Source organism: Ambystoma mexicanum, chromosome 10, assembly GCF_040938575.1.
Source record: "Ambystoma mexicanum isolate Mex_15411 chromosome 10, UKY_AmexF1_1, whole genome shotgun sequence".
Taxonomy (NCBI): Eukaryota; Metazoa; Chordata; class Amphibia; order Caudata; family Ambystomatidae; genus Ambystoma; species Ambystoma mexicanum.
In genome coordinates this window covers 1,490,246,847-1,490,266,068 of record NC_090932.1, presented here as the reverse complement: position 1 = coordinate 1,490,266,068, position 19,222 = coordinate 1,490,246,847, and the positions used below count along the sequence as shown (strand labels likewise).

The following is a 19,222-nucleotide window of genomic DNA, read 5'->3' as shown; positions in this document are numbered from 1 at the left end:
CTCCGAAGTGCATTGTTTTGCATGAGCACAGGGCAAATGTCAATAAATAGTCAATGTGCAAGAGCAATACTGTCTGGGGAGGTGCGGGGTAGCATCAATAGCGGGGGAACTGATAGACTCTAGAAGCCAAGACCTGTAGGAGAAATTCTGACACTTCCCTTTTTGCCACAGTTTTAGCTAGGTACTTACAGACTTTGTTCTGTGTATTTCATTCTAGATGCGCATTTATCTCTGGATGCAACCCAAACGGAACTAGGCGCAATAAAGACCACTGCATGCTTTCACAGTTAGGCATTTTTATATAGATATTCCGTTTCATCAGCCAGAAAAAAAATACGCTGCATCAGTAAGCATTTTACTTTGGGCACTTGCGAGAATGTAAGAAAACACACTCTGCATCAATAAGCATTTTACATTGGGGCAGCATAGCAATTCAAATGTGTTTTCCCTCTAACTCAGTGGTCTTCAAACTTTTCTGGCTCGGGCCCCCTTGAGCAAAATTTGGGCAGGCCCGGGAACCCCCAGAAATGCCAAATGGACAGTATGTATTGCACGCCTTCACCTGCTCCCATCACAGTCGCGGGGCTCCCTCATCCCACTCCTACCCAGTCCCTGGTCTCTCCCCACCCCATCACACACCCTGGGCTCTCCTCACTCGGCTCCCACCACTATCCCATGGTTCCCGCCTATTGTGGTTCCCCCATCCCTTTCCCAACACAGTCTGAGGGCCAGTGGTGGCGGCTGGTGATTTTTTTAAGTGGAGGGGCATAACTATTTCCCCCAAAAATGCCATAGCGACCGAGCATAGTGAGGGAGCCCGAACCAATAAAGGAGGGTTCGGGGGGGGTTTCCCCACTGTGAATTTTATTAAAATGGTTAAAATGTTGCATTGTAGAGCATACTTTTAACAAAAAAATGGGTAAATAGCCAAACAGTTTGCAATTGGTGCTAGCATGACATTTTTTTTACTGAACATCTATGATAGATGTCCAGTAAAAAGATAACATCCCTGTCCCCTGGGCCCCACTGGGCCTAACACAAACAACATGATTAAGTGTGTATGCAAGGCGCTGCACATTCATACAGCATTCACACGAGCATTCATCACCATACACTCACTCATAACATAAGCATACACATGTTTAAATAAAAAAATTAACATAAACATACCTTCTGCATTGGCCTGCGTGTGGGTGCTGAAAGGCCCTGCTCCAGGCTGCTCTGTCCGTATGTGCAAGGAGGCGCAGGAGCTCCCCCTCGGACATACAGACATGCAGTGCCCCAGCCAGCATTTCCAATGAGCTATGCAATGCTGGCGAAGCAAAACACCCCAGCACTTGCATGGCTCGGTGAGCATGTGCGGCTGGGGAACTAAACTGAACTTTCAAAGGGAAACAGTGTTTCCCTTTGACAGTTCAGCCAGCCCAGGGGCACTCCATCAGCTGGAAAAAGCACCTGAGGCAGTGCTCACTGTTTCACTGGGCTGGCTCCTTAGCTCCTCCATAATGGGTGAGAGGCCACTGGGTGGGCGCCCCCTCGCCATTATGGATGAGCCGCCAGACTCGGACTTGCCTATAGGGCAATGCCTGTACCAAAAATGTAAAATGCTAGTGTGGACCAGTCAAAATGAGCCACCATTTTGGCCAATGTGGACCAGTTTGATGAGTTACTTTATTATGCAGTTCGTAATTTTGACCATTGTTGCTGAATATATCACAATGTACTTACATTTTAACACAAAGCACCCCCTTGGGTACTATTGAAACAGTGGGCCTCATTACAACCCTGGCGGCAGCGCTGCTGCCGGAGTTGCATCTGGGTCCGGCACCCTCGAATGGGCAATTACCGGGTCATGCTGAGTTAGGACGGTCCTGATAATTACCCTTTCGCAGGGTGCCGGTACCGGTAGATCCCCATTCCCATTTGAGCCCCATAGGGCTCAATGGGAATGGGGAGCTTGGATGCACCGGCACCGTTAATAACGGTGCCGGTGCATTCGACGAGCTGTGCTCGCGTGTGCCACACGGCCTGCCAGGTCAGACCTGGCGGGCTGTCAGGCACCCGCGAGCACAACTCGTACTATGGCGGTACGGTAGCACCGTTGTTACCGTAGCACTATAGTTGTAATGAAGCCCAGTCTGTGACTAAAGGAATGAATATCTATTTACAACTGCGGGCCACTTTTTCATTGTTGCCTGAGACAGTTTCATGCTTCAACCCGACCATGTGAGCCACCCCTGCCCATTTCTTCCAATCTAAAAATAAATAAATAAATATTTTTACATTTCATGCTGAGCTCTCAGGGCCCCCCAGAGATGCACCCGCGGACCCCTAGGGGGCCGCGCCCCACAGTTTGAATACCGCTGCTCTAACCTAAGACATCCTAACAGGCACTTTTCAGTTATGAAAGCAATACACTATGAATAAATTGCAGCTCTCCGTTACTCCCCTACCCTTGCCTAACGTTGGATTAGTAGCAGGAGTATGAGATTCTGACCCTCTGTGTGAATGAAGAAACCCCCAGCTAATACTTTGGATTCTGGCTACTTTGTAACCTTCTGTGTCCACTCGGATACCGTGCCAATTAAAATACCCTGCAGAAGGGGGTCCTAATTGATTGTTAACCTATTTATAGACTGAGCTCTCTGCTTTTTGGAATTATCGTCTCCCCTTGACTCGCCAGGTCCTCCTTGCTGCCAAGTACGATTCAGCCTGTTTCTGCCAGGACACTTCCCCAGATTCGTAATATGGCCTTCAAAGAACACCCTCTGCAGCTACGCTGCTCTCCAGCCAGCCGCAAAACCACCAGAGACAGGTTTGCAGGAGAGCCCTCTCCTTTCAGCCAACCAGCAGCTTCTCTCTCTCTCATCAGGAAACTCCCAGGAAAATACACCCTCCTCCCTCCTTTCTCCCTTGTTTAAAGCTCTCCTAGGTTTCTGTAATTTTATCTTTACCATTTTCCCAGCCTTTTCCATGGTCTCATCTGTCACACTACGTGCCAGAATCTTCCAGCAACCATCCTGCCCCCTCTGATTCCGCTCCTGTAATTTTCCAGCCCCTGGCTTAAAAGACCTTTGTGCAGTATTCTGCATAACACAACCTCCCAATAATGTTGCATCTTCCTTCCTCTCTTCATGCTCCGCACCCATCGCGATGTTACACTGCACGTTCTACCTTGCAAAGCACTGCTGTTCAGCTTTCAATTTTGCATCACTTTCTGAAACTAGTGATGATCAGTGAAAGTGTTTGTGCACCTGCTGCTATATTGGTACATTCTGAGCCTGGGGCCTAACAAATCTAGCCCACTCAATTCACCCCTATACTAAGTTTTAGTAACCATTGTCACCCCACCTGTCCCTAATACTATGACGTTAAGCCTCCGTTCCAAGGGACGGAACTGGGGTTAATGGCCTGGCAGCCCAAGTTATCATCCCGAGCAATGCAAGGGTGGATAACAAGGACTCTGGCCCGTTAACCCCCGTTCCAGCCCTTGGAACAGGAGCTTAAGGCTATTACCACCGTGGGTTGCCAAAGCGGTAACAGTGCTAAAAAAGAGGATTTTCCTTCATTCAAAGGGAAGCCGCACACGTCCCATTGAATGAAGGAAAATCCTTTACAAAGATGGCAGCCATGTAAAAGGGACAGGGCCTTTTCCATGGCAGCCAGCTGGAGCCAGGAAGGAGGAGCGAAATAAGGTGAGTGGGGGATGGGAAGGGTTTAAAAAATGAAGAAAAAAGAGGGAGGAGGAGGGTGAGGGGAAGGTGGTGACGGGGGAGCCGGCTGTCAGGCTGGCTAGAACGCGGGCTTGCATCAGCGGTTCAAGCCTGCGTTCCTAGCCACCTGATGGGATGGCTTCTCCCGTCCGGGTTCTAATAAATGTTATTAACCCATGTGCTACACTACACACAGAATATGCTGCACAAATTCTTTAGCTCATAACCTCCCCTACACATCCCCCACTTTTCTGGGGACTCTGCAGAGCAACTAACCTCTAAGACTAGAAAGCATGTACCCCATTCAAATGTATTTTCTTCTTTTTTATTGCTGTCAACCCAGTTGAACAAATGTAAAACTTTATTGTGAGCGCCACTAACCATATCAAGATGGCAACCATAGATACCCCCACAATGATCAATCCCTTTTCTGTCCATTGCAGCGTCCCCCATGGGTACGTCTTTGTCTGTCAAACCGAGATCACGCACTGTAATATTATCCTTTTGTATATTCAGTTTCATTGTGTGTGCATCCTTATGTTTCAGGAGATACTCTGTTTTAGGAAGGAAACTGGTTTATTTGGAACAACTCAATGTTTTGTACTCTCCCTTCCCATAGGTCACCATCCACATGAAATAATGTTAGACCACCAACTGTTACCACGGTATCCTTAGGCACTGTGACAAAAAACACATTGTACTTCAACGGTCTGACAACACATGAACCATGATTGAGGTGCGTGACGGTATAATTCACTGCACATGTACTGACCAACCACCTGTGTTCAGTTTGGCATGCACCGATTCCTCAGATTTTGGAGTACTTATTGAAACCACACATCCCTCCCTAACACTCTGATCCTGCTGCAACCCACATAGCGCATTTGTTGCATCGGGTATGAATGGTTTGCCTGGGCATATGTAGTTCTACTCCTTGAACTTTATACAAGTATCTAATTTTGGAATGAGGTACACACCTGTTTCCCATGTCTGAAAGGCCACCATTTCAGGAATAACCATATTTACATATTTATCACTTTGCCAGAATCCTACATTGTGCACTAACTTGGTCAGATATATCAATTCTGGGGTGATATATGGAATACTCAAGAGAAAACTAATTGCCTTCCGTACTTCTATATGCAGGGGAATCGTGCTTCCCATTTCTAATGCAACCCTTTGCTGCATTGTCTCAATCTCTTCGAGTTATCCGTGTAATCATCTGCCGAATGATATCAGATGAAACAAAATGAAATGGAATGTGACCCTGAATCAACTGGAATAACCCAAATATTTAGTGAGTATTGCCTCCATTGGATTCACAAAATTCAGAATATCCTATAATATCCCATCTTGCTTAACCATCACATGTATACTATGTAACAGAGTTGATTGATCATTCAGGGTTACAATAGTTTAATTCACAATCTGAACCAGTTCCACTCTAACCTTGTCCACTTTCAAATATTGGCCTAATTCTCAGGTCTTGGCCCCCAATGTGTTAACTAACACTACATTTGCTGTTGACACAGTTGTCCCCACAACAGCCCCAATTATTGTAACAATGATAGTTGCAATAAAAAAAAAACGGCCATTCTGCATTCCCTTTTTTCTTAGAACATGATGTGTTCATAAATGTCTTCTCCAGTTGCATTAAAATCTTTCACCGCTCTTTGAACCCATTGTCTGTCTTGAGTGGATTTAATTTCTGTAAAATTGAAATTCCTTTCCAAAACCCTATCAAGATCTACACTTGTATAGAGGTTCTGATGTAAGAGTTGCCTGTTCCCTAACATGAATACAGGGGCATCCTCCATCAAAATTCCTGATGCTGGCTGCGGCTTCATCAGAATGTGTCCATTTGCCGGTGTGTCACGTGTCAAGGTTAATAGACATGTTATAACTAGTACATTTTTCAAATAAAACAAGCTGAATTTTGACACACTTTTTTTTTTCTTCCCACGTTGCGTGGACCGCCATGTTGTCATCTGTATTTCCCCTTGAGTCTGCTAATCTGTTTCCACTTACCAGACTTTTCTTCTACAGATATCAGGGACTCCATCCTGCTTTGCACTGGGGCCTCCTCCGTGAACATCAGGCTCCAGGGAAGCTTTTTGGGGGAAACAGATTAACCATTCTAAAATAGAGGAACGAAACAGACATATTAAATACCACTGATTTATCCACTTTTTTTTCTCTCTTTTTCTCCACTTTTTACTGATACTTCAGTCACCCATTCATTCCAGTAAGCAATCCAAACACACTTACTTACTTGTTACGATGAATCCTTTTACTCTTAATCTCGTGTTCTTTCCTTTGTCGACCATCGCAAACTGATTTACTTATCTAGTTCCGGGTGTATCCTTGCGTCTGTTGTGCTCGATACGCCTTTCAGTCCTTATTGGTTTCTCCAGTTTGTTCCATGCTTTGCACCTCCTGTTTCGGGTGAAATGGTTTTATTTGATTCACATGGACAAACTGTTGCATAGCCAGATCCCCTTCCTTTATCAGTATTCTATACACAACAGGCGAAAGCTTGACCACAATTTTTAATGGGCCACACTACAACGCCATTAGCTTAGATTTCTTATTTTTCCCTTTTGTGAAATTTAACTTATATACCTGGTCACCTACCTCCTACTCTCCAACACATGACTTCCTGACATAGTATGATTTGGCACCCTCAGCTGCTCTTTCTAGGTTTCACTGCACAAATGCAAATGCGTATTGCAAATGCTTTCTCAACTCTTCCACATACTCGTGAATTTTGGATGCATTTACGAAGACTTGCTCATTGGTCCTGTACAACAAATGTTGGGGAAGTACCATCTTCCTGCCTGTGATAATATCATGTGTACTGAGATTTGTAGACTGAGATTTGTAGATCTGGATGGTGCTGCTCTAATGGCCATCAGCACTAAAGTGAGTTATAAATGCCAACTAGACCCTGCTTCATCCTCAAACTTTTTAAGTTTGTCAATTATTGATCTTTTGTATCTTTCCACCCGCCACTGGAGGATAGGCGGTATGAAATATATAACTTCCTCTTTACCCCCAAAGTTTGCCACATCTTGGTAATCACTACACCTGTAAAATGACTTCAATGGTCTGACTCTAGTCTCTGGGGCAATCAAACCTAGAAAATATGTGATTTACCAACAAAGTAGCTGTGGTCTGTGCACTGCAATCAGGAGCAGGTATACATTCCAACCATTTTGACATCAAACTGTTAGCATGTACTTGTTTCCCTGTGATGGCCTTTGGACTGGCCAATGCAATTGATTTGCAAATCTGACCAGGGAAGTGTCAAACCTCTCTTCGTTAACGGTGCTCTATGCGTTGGGGTGGCGGGCTCGACTTGTGCACAGCCCACCACCAACAACACAAATAGGCTTCAGTGGACTGTTATAAAACATACTTTGGTCATTCTTTTTTCGAAACCATTCTCGGTTCCTTCAGTTTATTTATAAAACCACCTTACCTATCAAATAACAGTGTGTAGTAGGATGTTACAGAGACAAAACTAGCAGCAATACATGCTACCTTGATAGTGTTTCTATCACAAAATTCAACATTTGTACAAAAAAATCCTGTGCTACTCATGCTGTGTGCACAGTTATACCATCATGTGTGAAAAACAATTCATATAAAAACATTAAATCAACAACATAAAACTAAGAAGTGGGACCAAACTACCCACACATATGGACATGGAAAGTAAATAAGTATTGTTAGTTTTATGTTGTTGATTTAATGTTTTATATACATTGTTTCTCACACATGATGGTATAACTGTGGACACTGCATGAGTGCTACACACTGTATTTTGATAAGTAAGGTGGTTTTATAAATAAACTGAAGGAACCGAGAATGGTTTCGAAAAAACAATGACCAAAGTGTATGTTCTATAACAGTCCACTCAAGCCTATTTTTGTTGTTATTTGTAGGTATAAGTCCAGGGATGACTTGAGTGCTGTATGTAATAAATGACCCTGGAGTCTTTTTAAGTTTTTGAAGATTTGTGCACAACCCACCAAACACCCTTGGTAATTCCACATCTTGGGACATATGCGGCCAATACAATTTCCAATGTTTTCTGCGAACCTCTATGCCTGGTGTTATTCAACATTAACCCCCGAAAAGACACATGGACCACCCATCGGATATGACCTGAAATGGATTTTCAGACCAACAATCCATCATGCAACTGAAATTGTTTTTTTATTCTTCATCACCACGCTCAATTCCTCTCTTCCCTTACATTCCTCATCTGTTAAAGGGTTATTTTCTGCATCTGATACATGATTGTACAACATACCTATGATTTTTGTGCTTCAATCAAATTCTGATCAGGCGTGCCAAATCTCCACTGAACTACTGGTTAATTACTTGTCCCTTGTGATTTGGAACGTGTCACCACATTGAATTGCTGAACAGAAAATTGATGCCTAATAGGACTCTGTTTAGAGAGCCATGACGCCCCTTGAGCAGCAAGCCATACAATTGTGGAGAAACCTAGGAAAGACTCTTGAAAGCCGGTGCCATTTTGACCCAGTGAACACTAAGCCTATAATCGAGCAAGACATTCTATACAGTGTAAAGTTCACTATAATACCATAAATATACACAAAAGAGAGTGAGAAATAAGAGAAGGAGCCAGTGGCGTTGGAGATCTCTTAAAGTATGAGCCTGGCAACCTGACCCACAGAGTGAATTTTGGCACTATTACTCCAGATCATGAAGCAGCATTCCAGACACATGCCTTCTGGTGTGGAGTAAATATAGCTAGCACTGTGCTATATCCCTATGAAGCACACCTATGACAAGAAGCAACTATTGCCAATATTCCTGAGACTGTGCATTTTGAGACGAGAATCGACTAAGTGCTGCATCGCTGAAATTGTTTTACTTGAGAACCTGCAGGAGACTAGTATTGCCTGCCCCCACAGGAAGAACCCACACACTTTATTGTTTAACTCTTCCTGGCATAGTTTATGTTGGCCAGCCCCAAGAAGGGAAACCCTATTCTGCTTTAAATGAACTTGAAATCTTTATATGCATGTATCCCCTCCCCATTTTATGTATATGAATGATACTATAGGGCAAACATGCTTTTGTGTCACGCAGTACTTTTTGCTCCGCCACAGCTCATTAAGACCATTGATATGTGACATTGGTCATAAAATCCGTTCTTGCTCTCATAGAGGTCTCTTATTAATGGATGCATCTCCACAATCATTCAATGTAAGATCCGTGTGAATGATTATGTTGTAGATGAATGCTCCCTACCAATGAGACTTGAGTGCATTGACAGCGAATGTGGGGGTAAATTGCTAGCTTCTCGAAATGATTTCATTTATGGCAACAAGCAGTTATTACTCGTTTTCACCCCTTTTGGTGTTCCTACAGTACCACCATTCAACAAAATGGTAAATAGTGCCCAGATTGCTTTAATGTTTCATTTATTTTTGTGGATTAAGCATGGAGAAACTCTAGAAAATGTATGTTGAAGCTATTAAAATATTTTTGAACTCCTATTTGATTAGTACATGTGAAATCACCTGGCACATCACAGTGGCAGATCTGGTCAACAATGACACGTTAATATTGATTACCCTACTGCTGTCTGGGTTCATTCCCAATCCTTTTGATGCATTTGATTTGTTGTGGATTGCTAACTGTTTGACTGTCTTTCAGCTTGCGCTGCTTACCAATGCTCATTTCACTCCTTTCTTTCCCTTTCCACTCTTGCTTCCTTTGCTATATCTGTGTGTCTTATATGGTAAGACTAAAAAAAGTCTATCCACGTTACAATAAATAGCTATTTTTGTTAGTACAGCATTGTACATATTTTGGCTGCACATGTCCCCCCTGTGTCCTGCTTTTGTTTTGTAATTTTCTCGAGCTGTGTTTTATTTTCCAACAAACAACTTGCAATACAGTTTCCATCCGTATTGTATTTTGCATTTCTCCTTCATTGTTCTAACGTGGTTCTTGTTATCTTGCATTTTTTAAAGCTTGCCCAGTAGCACTTTAAGGTACTTGCTTCATTAATGAATTTATTTCTCTTTTGTAATAAGGGAAGAATCTGATTGATGAGAAAAGTAGGCCTGACGAGACTACTTGTCTGTATACAAGATTTTGCATTCTCACCAAGAACATCCGTAATAATATGCAACAAATCTAAATCGCCTTCCCTTCTGCATTGCCTGCTTTCCGGCTTGAGAATGAGGGAGGTGACTGGTAATGCCTTAGCTTTGGTTATTAAGGCAGAAACTTCAATTGTTTTTCAAAAATTATATAATTTCATACCTCAGGACTTGTAGCTCCCATGGCCTCTCGAGGGGAAAAATTATAGTCTGACATGGGGAAACCACTTATGGCTCTGGTATGTCATTCTAACAGTTTTATCTGTTGGTGAAGTCAATACCGCTACATTGCCATTTTCACCTAATAAAACTAAAAGGGAAACTTTTTGGAGAAATCTGCATTTCCACCAAGTGACTAAGTCATCTGCAGCACCACCGCAGATTGCTCCAAGTTCCTATTTTACTCCACAAATGTTAATTTTTGGTCCACAAAACTCCCCACCTGTGCTCAAATGTTCTTTCTGTGCCTTTAGGATTTTCTTGTTTTTTCATTTAACATTCCATTTTATTCCCAGTCTTTTTTTTCTGGCTGCAACCCAATTTCCTGGCCGGTCCTGCACTCCAGGGAGCATTCTCTCACAGGTGCAACTGCAGCCAAGTGATAGTAGCGATTCTGGAAGAGATTTTGTTTCTGGCTGCATTTGCACCTGGTTGCTGCTGTCTCGCAGCTCGTTCTGCCCATTGCTCTCAACAGCAGACATGGCTGAAGAAGTTTTTCAACTTTACATTGCAGGTTTCTCTATATTTGGGCAAGATGTTTATGGGTGACCCCCGACCTGTTTAGTATATTTACTAGAGTATCAATTCATTGTCCTTATCCCCAGGTTTCAAGCATAAATTAGTAAGTGCATTATGTGTGTGACTCAATGATCAGGTGAGGTTGAATGACGCAACTAGCATTTATTTTAATGTTATTATAGTTCTATTGTTTCCAGGAAACCTTAAGCGTAACAAACTTAAAGAAAATAAAAATCTTGATCCAGTGACATCAAATAAAAGTTTTCAATGCATCAATTACTCATTTTTCACTGCACGCGAAAGAGCCAACTAAACGTCCTATTTTGCCAATAAATCTAAAACGCATGTAAACAGATTTCAAAACCTTATCAGGAAAAATACAAGTTTACGGTGCCGGTATATCAAATGGTAGAAGAAAAATCAAAAACTCCTTTGCCAATTTTGTATCACATAGTAAGTTCACATAGTTATTACAGTCCCATAACTTTGCCTTCAAAGTCATTTCTCTAATCAGTAAGGTCTGATTAACAGTCAAAAACAACAAAGTTGTTTCTACATCAAAACCAATCTTTCAAAATAAATCCATGGCTAATTAGTCATACTTCTATAGAGGGTTACAAACACCCTGGTTCACATTCTGGAATTTCAGAAGATTATTCACATTGCTGATGTATTAAAGTAATACGTTCCATAGGCTTTTTGCTTGGTGAAAAAAGGAGCTTCGTCCCCAATTAGTTTGTTATACCATTCTCTTGTACATGTGGAACAGCATAACTCTGAGATCTGAGCCAGAGTCTGTCATCAGTCAGACTTAATTGCTGTCAACCTAAGCTATGCAATGCAGCATGGAACCTCTGGCATGCACATTGTTGATCGCCAATAATGCATTTTCATACCTATGACATTGCTTCCATCACAGGGACGCTCTTACAGTGTTATGTGCTTGCAAAACGGTTTCTGGTGACAGATTTTGGATAAGACTTGTGTAGACGCATGACACAAACTGTTGCTTGCAAGACAATTCTAGTCATTTCCCATGTGCATGTCACTGCTGAATAAGGAACAAGTTCTCGTAGAAATGGTGCATTAGTGCATTCCTTCCTGCCAGTTCATTCTCTTTTCTCATTCGATCGATTGCCCTGCATTTGCGGTGTACTCTCTTTCTTCAATTCGGCTGGTGCCTCTTTGCCGTTGACATCTTGTCTTGCTGTTTCTTCCAATTAACAGGTGATAGTGAAAGCATCTTCCAATTCTATAGGCTGTATGAATTTTTCTTGTATCATGACATGGTTTGTATATGCTACTCGAATATTCCATTGCATGGCTTCTGTTTAGTCCTTGAAGTTTCAGGGAACTGGGAATTTACAGCTCACCAGAGTCATCTGATGACTTATCAGCACCTTGCATTCTGGTGTAGACCTTTCTTTCGTGTAAGACGATATTATTATTTTTTTTTTATTTGTTTGGTTGATAAAATCAACCTTTCAAATTTTACGACAAGTACAAAACAATACAATACAATACAGTATGTTTAGAAAATATAAAATCATCTTACATAATATTTACATGAATATCATGACCACACAACAGAGCAGAGAATAACACAAAAATCCATTACAAGTCATTTTACCTCCAAAATTACTTCATTCAAAAGCCAAGCAAATTAATAATGAATGATGATATAGGAAAGCAGAGTACAGTATTACTGCGAATCAGGAAAAATTGCATCCAGAAATCGTACAGTGGCTATCTTTACTGAAAGGGAAGTAGTTGTAAAGATACATTGTCACATATTTTTCTCGGTATACACATTCTGATTCTCAAAGAAATGTTTGAAACACTTCTTTCGGGTGATAGATAATAGTGGGCAATAGATTAGGCAATGTTCCAATGTCTCCCTTTGAACAGGATTTTTACAAAACCGACATTGATTTTCAATATTTGGAATTTGCTTCCTACGTGCCAAAACATCTAGGGTTGGCCAGAGGTTCAAGTGGAAGCGAAGAAACTTTTGTCGGAGCTTTGAACAAGGAGCTTTGGCCAAATAGTCATCCATGACTCTAAAGCGTTTATGACCAAATAAGCTACGATCAAAGTCCTTATATTTTAGGCATTGGTTTTGTGTCATACACCAGTCATATTGATTTTTTTTTTCAGTTTTGCTCGGGCCTCATTAGATAAAAGCAAAACTAATTCAACTGAAGCATCAGATAAAGCATTCATGGTAAAGTCACACCACTTCTGAGAGAATGTTTGATTTCGTATAAGTAAATGTGTTGCCACCTTAACCAGTATGTCTAGACGCTCCAATGATAGCAGACATTTTCGAAAGAAGGCGCAATATTTCCAGGTGACAAAGGAAACCATTAATAAAGAACCTAATTCAAAACGAATTAAAGGTAAGGGTGTACACATGGGTAGGTGTAAAACTTGCTTCCAGAAAGAAGATTCTAGTTTGTCCCACCATGCTGTGGGTTTAGGAGCAAGAGCTTCAGACCCATAGGTTAGAATTGGGAGAACCTTCTGGAGGTAAAACGTTAACACATGTTTAATTGTGAATTTTCCAAATTTGCCCATGAGTACTCTTGCTTGGGCAACTAAAGACCGCAATTTGCCAGTGATTTCTAAGTCAGCCTCACTGCTTGAGCGAGTGTCTACAACTAGCGTTCCCAAATATTTATAGCTGGACACCCGTTCAAGTGTAACATTATGCAGACTCCACCTGAAGGGTTTAACTTTACAACCCAAACGCCATTTACATACCATTGTTCGAGTTTTATTGATGTTAATCTTTAGATGATTTAAATCTGCATAAGACTCTAGGGCATCTAAGAGTTTCTGTAGTCCAGTGTGGGTTTTGGAAATGAGAATTAAATCATCCGCGTAAAAAAGGTATGGGATCTTGTGAGTGCCTAAACTGGGAGGATCACTCAAGATTTTATTAAGATTTACACCCAGATCATGTATAAACAAATTGAAGATTGATGAAGCCAGAAGGCACCCTTGCTTCAGCCCTCTATATGTATGATATTTCGAGGTCATATTGCCCCCCAGGTCTAATCTAACCTGCATAGAAGTGTTAGTATGTAGCAGTGTTGTCCCAGTTAGCAGGGAGGGTGGGCAATTAAATTTAACTTTGTGATAAAGAAGGGTGTGATCGATGGAGTCGAATGTGACCTTAAAATCGACAAAGGCTAGGAACAACGTCTGTTTGCAGGCAGCATGGTTCGACAAGAGCATGTGTAGTGTAATGATGTTAGGTATGGTGCCTAACCCAGCCACAACACCTGACTGAAAAGGGTCATTGAGCTTGGCCTGCGCAATCCACTGATGTAAATATCTCATGATTAAGCGAGAGAAGATCTTACCTGGAGCGTCCAGTAACGCTATAGGTCTGTAACTGGATGGGGAGGTCCTGTCCCCTTTTTTAAAAATGGGGACAATTATAGAATGGGTCCAAGTAGGTGTAAGTTTTTGAGTCATGATAATAAGACTAAAAATTTGAAACAAGATACGACCCCAGCTTTCTGGATGGGCTTTTAACATATTATTAGAGAGGCCATTCGGACCACGAGCACCGGACCGACTGGCCTTTTTGATGAAAAAAAGAATATCATCCAGATCAAAATTTATATGAAAGCGGGACGGGGGGCATAAGGACTCTAAGGATATACCGCCAACAGGAACCTTATATAGGTCGGAGAAATGCGCAAGCCAGGCGGATCCTGAGACTTCATTGGCTTGCATGACAGCTTGAGGACCAACAGTAGCTTGATTAAGGAATGCCCAGGTTTTGGCGATGTTTTTGCTTTGTAATGCAGCCAGAAGTTGCTGACTATCAATATTATATAAGTAGGCACGCATAGCTATGACCCAATTCGTGTACTTTGTTCTCAGGTTTATGAGATGTTTATGACGGATATAAACTGGCAGATTTTGCGCTTCTCTTTTCTGCTGCGTTCGTTATCAAAAACATGTAATGTAGGGCGACAGTGGGCAGAGCATGACAGTGAGCTAGGCATGAGGACTGAAAGGCTTGGATCATATCGGAATAGCAAATGTTTGAGGAGCTGCAGTTTGTCTGAAGGCTTACAATCTTCTGGGACAAATGATCATGGAAAGAATCCAAAGCCTTTTCCGTCCATCAGAGTCTGTTACCTGCATTGTTAACATTACATCAACCTTGGGCAATTTTGTCTCTGTGCAAATTGGGATCAATGTAATACTGCCAAAAGGCAGTCAATTGATTATGGTCGCTCATGGATGACTTCACCATTTCAAAATCCAGAACATCTGAAAATAGGCTTACATTCGTATACATATAGTCGATGATGGATGAAGAAACACCTCTAGACCAGGTAGAGCCCGGGGGGATATCAGAACTGAATGCTCCATTAAGCCTGATGAGATTATGATGTTTTGCAAATTGAGCCCATTTTTTAATGCGAGTCGATTTGTCCTCGTCGTTGGAACAAATACAATTGAAGTTGAAATCGCCTGCAATTAATAACTTGTGGACAGAACCGTCCAAAATAACTAAGTTCAACATATCGTTTAGGGCTTTTAGGAAGCATTCATCTGAGATCCCTGCCGGATTCCAGTATAAATTTATGATAGCATACGATGTTTGAACCAATTTCAACCGGGTCATTTGGATAAAAGCGTTAGGGGAGGCCCACGGGGTACTGCTAGAATTAGTGTCAGCTTGAATTGCAGTAAGTAGGCCACCAAAGGGTCTGCCACATAGACCTTTACCTGCCACAATTGTGAGCACATCATGAGCATCCCAAATAGGGTCAAAGGTGAGCCAAGTTTCTTGGAGCAGTATTAACTTGTATTTGCCCAAAGAGCTACAATTATTATTCACAAACTTGGAATAACCCCTAGAGTTCCAACTAATGACAGAAAATGTACTTACTTCCACTACCTGGACTAGTTAATGCTGAGAGTGAGTCTCAGACAGGAATCTTGGTCCTCTCAGCTCCTGGGAACGATTTTCATAGTGTAGTGAGTAGTAATGGAGGGTTGTTGCTGCTTGACAAATTGAGCATTAGGCTCCAAGGGAGAGAACAAAGCCCAATTTGTACAAATGATGGCGTTCTGAATTACTCGTGATTGCATCCAAACGCGTACTGCATGCGGATTGCATTTATCAAAAAAATCCACCAAAGTTAGATCATGTGAGCTAATATCTTCCAATGCTAATACATTAGCGAAACTGCTCAAGATGGAAGACAATATTTCCTTGGTCCTTAAATTTTTTACTCAATGGTTGTTGCTTTGTAATACACATTGTGTTCCAGCAGGTAGTGGGACCACCTTCATCTCTGCAAAAATTCTGACCGTCCACCTCTAGGGCATTCAGCAACCTCCTTTTAAAACTGAGAACGCCACTGTCTCATTTGAATGGCCACTCTCCTTGGACTTGCCATGAAAAGCAGTGGAAGTGGTCTGGCTCTCTACATGGCAGTTAACCGCTTTGTTTTTCTTTCTGCATTCCCAACTAGTGCATTTTTGATTTACTCCACAGTTTGGGTTTAACATACTGTCTCCCTTTTGTCTTCGCCAAAGTAAGTATGGGTGTTGTGCATGCCTCCATGATCTGTCTCAGGGGAATCAAGAACCGGGTGGCCTGGAGCGAACCTAGAGCCGCACTGGGAGCAGGAGACTGGAACCATGAGCGAGAAGCATGGTACCAGAGCCGACTGGCAGAGAAACACCCGCGCAAACCAGAGAACGACCACAAGCATCCAAGAAGGATCGACAGAGCGTCCAGAGGCCCGCAAATGTAAAGCGCTAGATGCTGGTGTCAGTGGGGGCATGGAGAGCAGGGTTTGGGACCCACATACAAAAACGAGCTATCTCACTTGTGACAGTACTTGGTGAGAGAGGGAGCCAAGTTGGTCAGAACAAAATGCAAGAGACAGCAAGGTCTGGGACCCACACGCAGAACAAGGTATCTTCCTTGTGACAGTCGTTTGCAAGAGAAGGAGCCAGGTTGGTCAAACCAAAGGAGCAAGAGACTAGGGTTGCGGTCCCCACAGAAATGAGAAAGCCTTCCTCAAAGCAACGCTTTGCAGGAGAGTGAACCAAGTGGGCTGAGCCAAAGAGAGGGAGAATAGGGTCTGAGATCCCTCTAGCAGTTGGGAACTGTGTAAACTAAGCCAGAGAAAAGAGCAGGGGAAGGGAGACCTTCCCCTGGCATTGTGAAGTGCAAAAGAAGCCTGAGAAAAGACACAGGGAAGGTGTCACGACCCTCGCCCAAAACCCCCTCTGGCAAACCCATTGGCCAGGTGGAGTCAGGACTCGGGCGTCTAGAGCCTGGCATCCTCTTCAAAAGCCCTCCTGGGGCCAGTCCTGGCGCCTATGGCGCCAGCCTCATACACCATGAAAAGCAATGTGCTTGGGAACTACTTTATTGTATTGTCAGCCAACATGGAGGCATCCACATAGCTTGGTTCCTAAGAACCAAGTTATGCGGTCTAGTGTTTTGGGTGTGGCAGCCTAGGGACTACTTTACCTGGACTATTTTGTTGGGGCTATTTAAACCACACCCGAGCAAGACAACACGCTTTGCGTTACTTTGCAGCTTGCAACGTGGCGCTCACTGTGTCCAGCTATTCCCTTGAACCTCCGAGAAGCAGAACCTGCAAAGAGACAAAAGGAACTTCATTAGCAGCAGCATCTTACCTGCAGTCTTCACCTTTAAACACTTGCAGCTACTGAGTACAGCTTCCTCGAATCTGCACGCCTCCCGGACAGAACGACCTGAAAGAGGAAGATAGAGGCAACATTAAAGAAAGCAGTAGAGACATTTACAAATTACGAACTGCTCAAAAGGCTTACCTGGCTGGTCGCCTCTCGGCTGGCACCACTCCGGACATTCCACTTGCGCTGAAGAACACCGCGACCTACAAGGAAGGAAAACACAGGTTAGCAAAGGCAAGACTTTGCAGCACTGCGCATAGCGCTTACTTACCGCATCATAGCGCTCTTATTGCGCCATCATTTACCAGCGGGGCTCAACCAAGCCAGTTCGCCGCGCTGAAGCTCCGCATACCTAAGGGAGAAAAAAGAGAAATTTTAAACAAAGAAAGGAATGCAGGATAGCAACAAAACTAAAGAACTGCAATAAGACCTACCTGAACAATATCAAACGGACCGGCGTCAGTGAAGTAACTGGACCGCACTCGCCCATGAAAGGCAACGAGCCCCTGCAAAGAAGGCAGGACGGAGAGCACGCCTTATTCTACCACAAGGTGAGGAGAGGGCGCCAGAGGGACTTAAATCATACAGGAGTGGAGGGAGGATACTTACCCCAGTCGGTCAGTCTTGAACACAGTCCTCCTCTATTTTCAGGCAGAACCTCCCCGCAGACCACATCAGGGTAAAGCTGAGAAGCATACCAGCGAGTAACCCGGCTGGGTGGCGTCCCTGTGGATACCAGGTGAGCGTAACAGAAAGGAGTCCTTCCCCCTGGCATTGTGAACTGCAAACCAAGTCTGAGAAAAGCACATGGCATGGGAAGGGAGTCATTCCCCCCTGGCATTGTGAACAGCAAACCAAGCCTGAAAACATACCAGGGGAAGGGTGTCCTTCCTCTGGCTGCTGGCATTGTGACAATACTGGGAGCAAGATGCCTGGAGAAGGGAGACATTCTCCATGAACCCAGTAGTGTAGAAACATCTATGAGCAATAAGGAATGTTGATGTTTAAATTGGAACTTTAATCCGGAAAATTGTGCCTTGAAACGGGATTATGACCTGGGGAAGGGAGTCATTCCCTCAGGTAAGATCCTACTTAAGAATTAGAGCTGTGGTACACTGCCTCGAATAAGGGAGCCATTCCTCTGGACAAAGAAGATCCATTACTTCCTTAGTTTAGGTATAGTTGTAAGGGATAGAAGCAGGGGTTTGAGACAGGATGGCTGGATTTATTATTATTTATTTATTTGTATTGGTTAAACATAACCTTTACAAAAAGATACAGAAAAGAGAGTTAAAACAGACAATTATTCCAAAACAGTAAAGAATCTTAAACATCAAGTAAAAAAAAAACACAACTATAATCGGCAGAGAAAAACTCCTTTCATGCATTTTGCTACTGCTAATACATCATGACAGAATAACACAGAAACATAGAGTATGTTCACCTTTCAACATATGCTGACAAAGTATCTGATCAATCTGAATATCAGATCTGTACTTTAATCTATAATTTCTTTAGGAGTTAATTTGCAAATAAGAATCGGAAACCTGACAACAGCAATCTATAGCAATACTTTCTTTCCATGCAACATTTCCCACCACAGCCTATCAAAGTTTACATATACATTTTTTTAATTAATCTATTCGTTCGATGCAATGATTCTATCAACCCCGGGGAGCTGCAAAACCGGCACAGCGTTAGTCGATCTTTCCCCTTTTCTCTAAGATCCAAGATCTCACTAGTCGGCATCACGTTAAATCTGAAACACATAAATTCATTTCGCAATTGTTTATCTGGAAATATGGTCCGATATAGTTCCATGGTACCACCTCTCTTGAAGTTAGAGACCAGCTGTTTATATTATCGTGTTTCAAGAACTTTTTCACTGGTGATTATCCAATGATATGATATGGC

The 19,222-nt window shown here is 42.7% G+C and overlaps 1 protein-coding gene across 16 annotated transcripts in view; it reads left to right on the top strand.

The window, feature by feature from the left end:
• Positions 1-19,222, top strand: part of CLIP1 (CAP-Gly domain containing linker protein 1) — a 1,286,645-nt gene that overhangs the window by 1,072,069 nt on the left and 195,354 nt on the right. For 9 of the 16 annotated variants that reach the window (XM_069619609.1, XM_069619610.1, XM_069619607.1 and 6 more), the window contains one exon: positions 9,731-9,751. The exons of 5 other annotated variants lie outside the window; for them this stretch is intronic. In XM_069619609.1, the coding sequence (XP_069475710.1) occupies positions 9,731-9,751 (21 nt within the window). Of the gene's footprint in view, positions 1-9,500; positions 9,705-9,730; positions 9,752-19,222 lie in introns of those variants that run through there. 2 more of the 16 variants (XM_069619613.1, XM_069619612.1) reach the window with 2 other exon arrangements.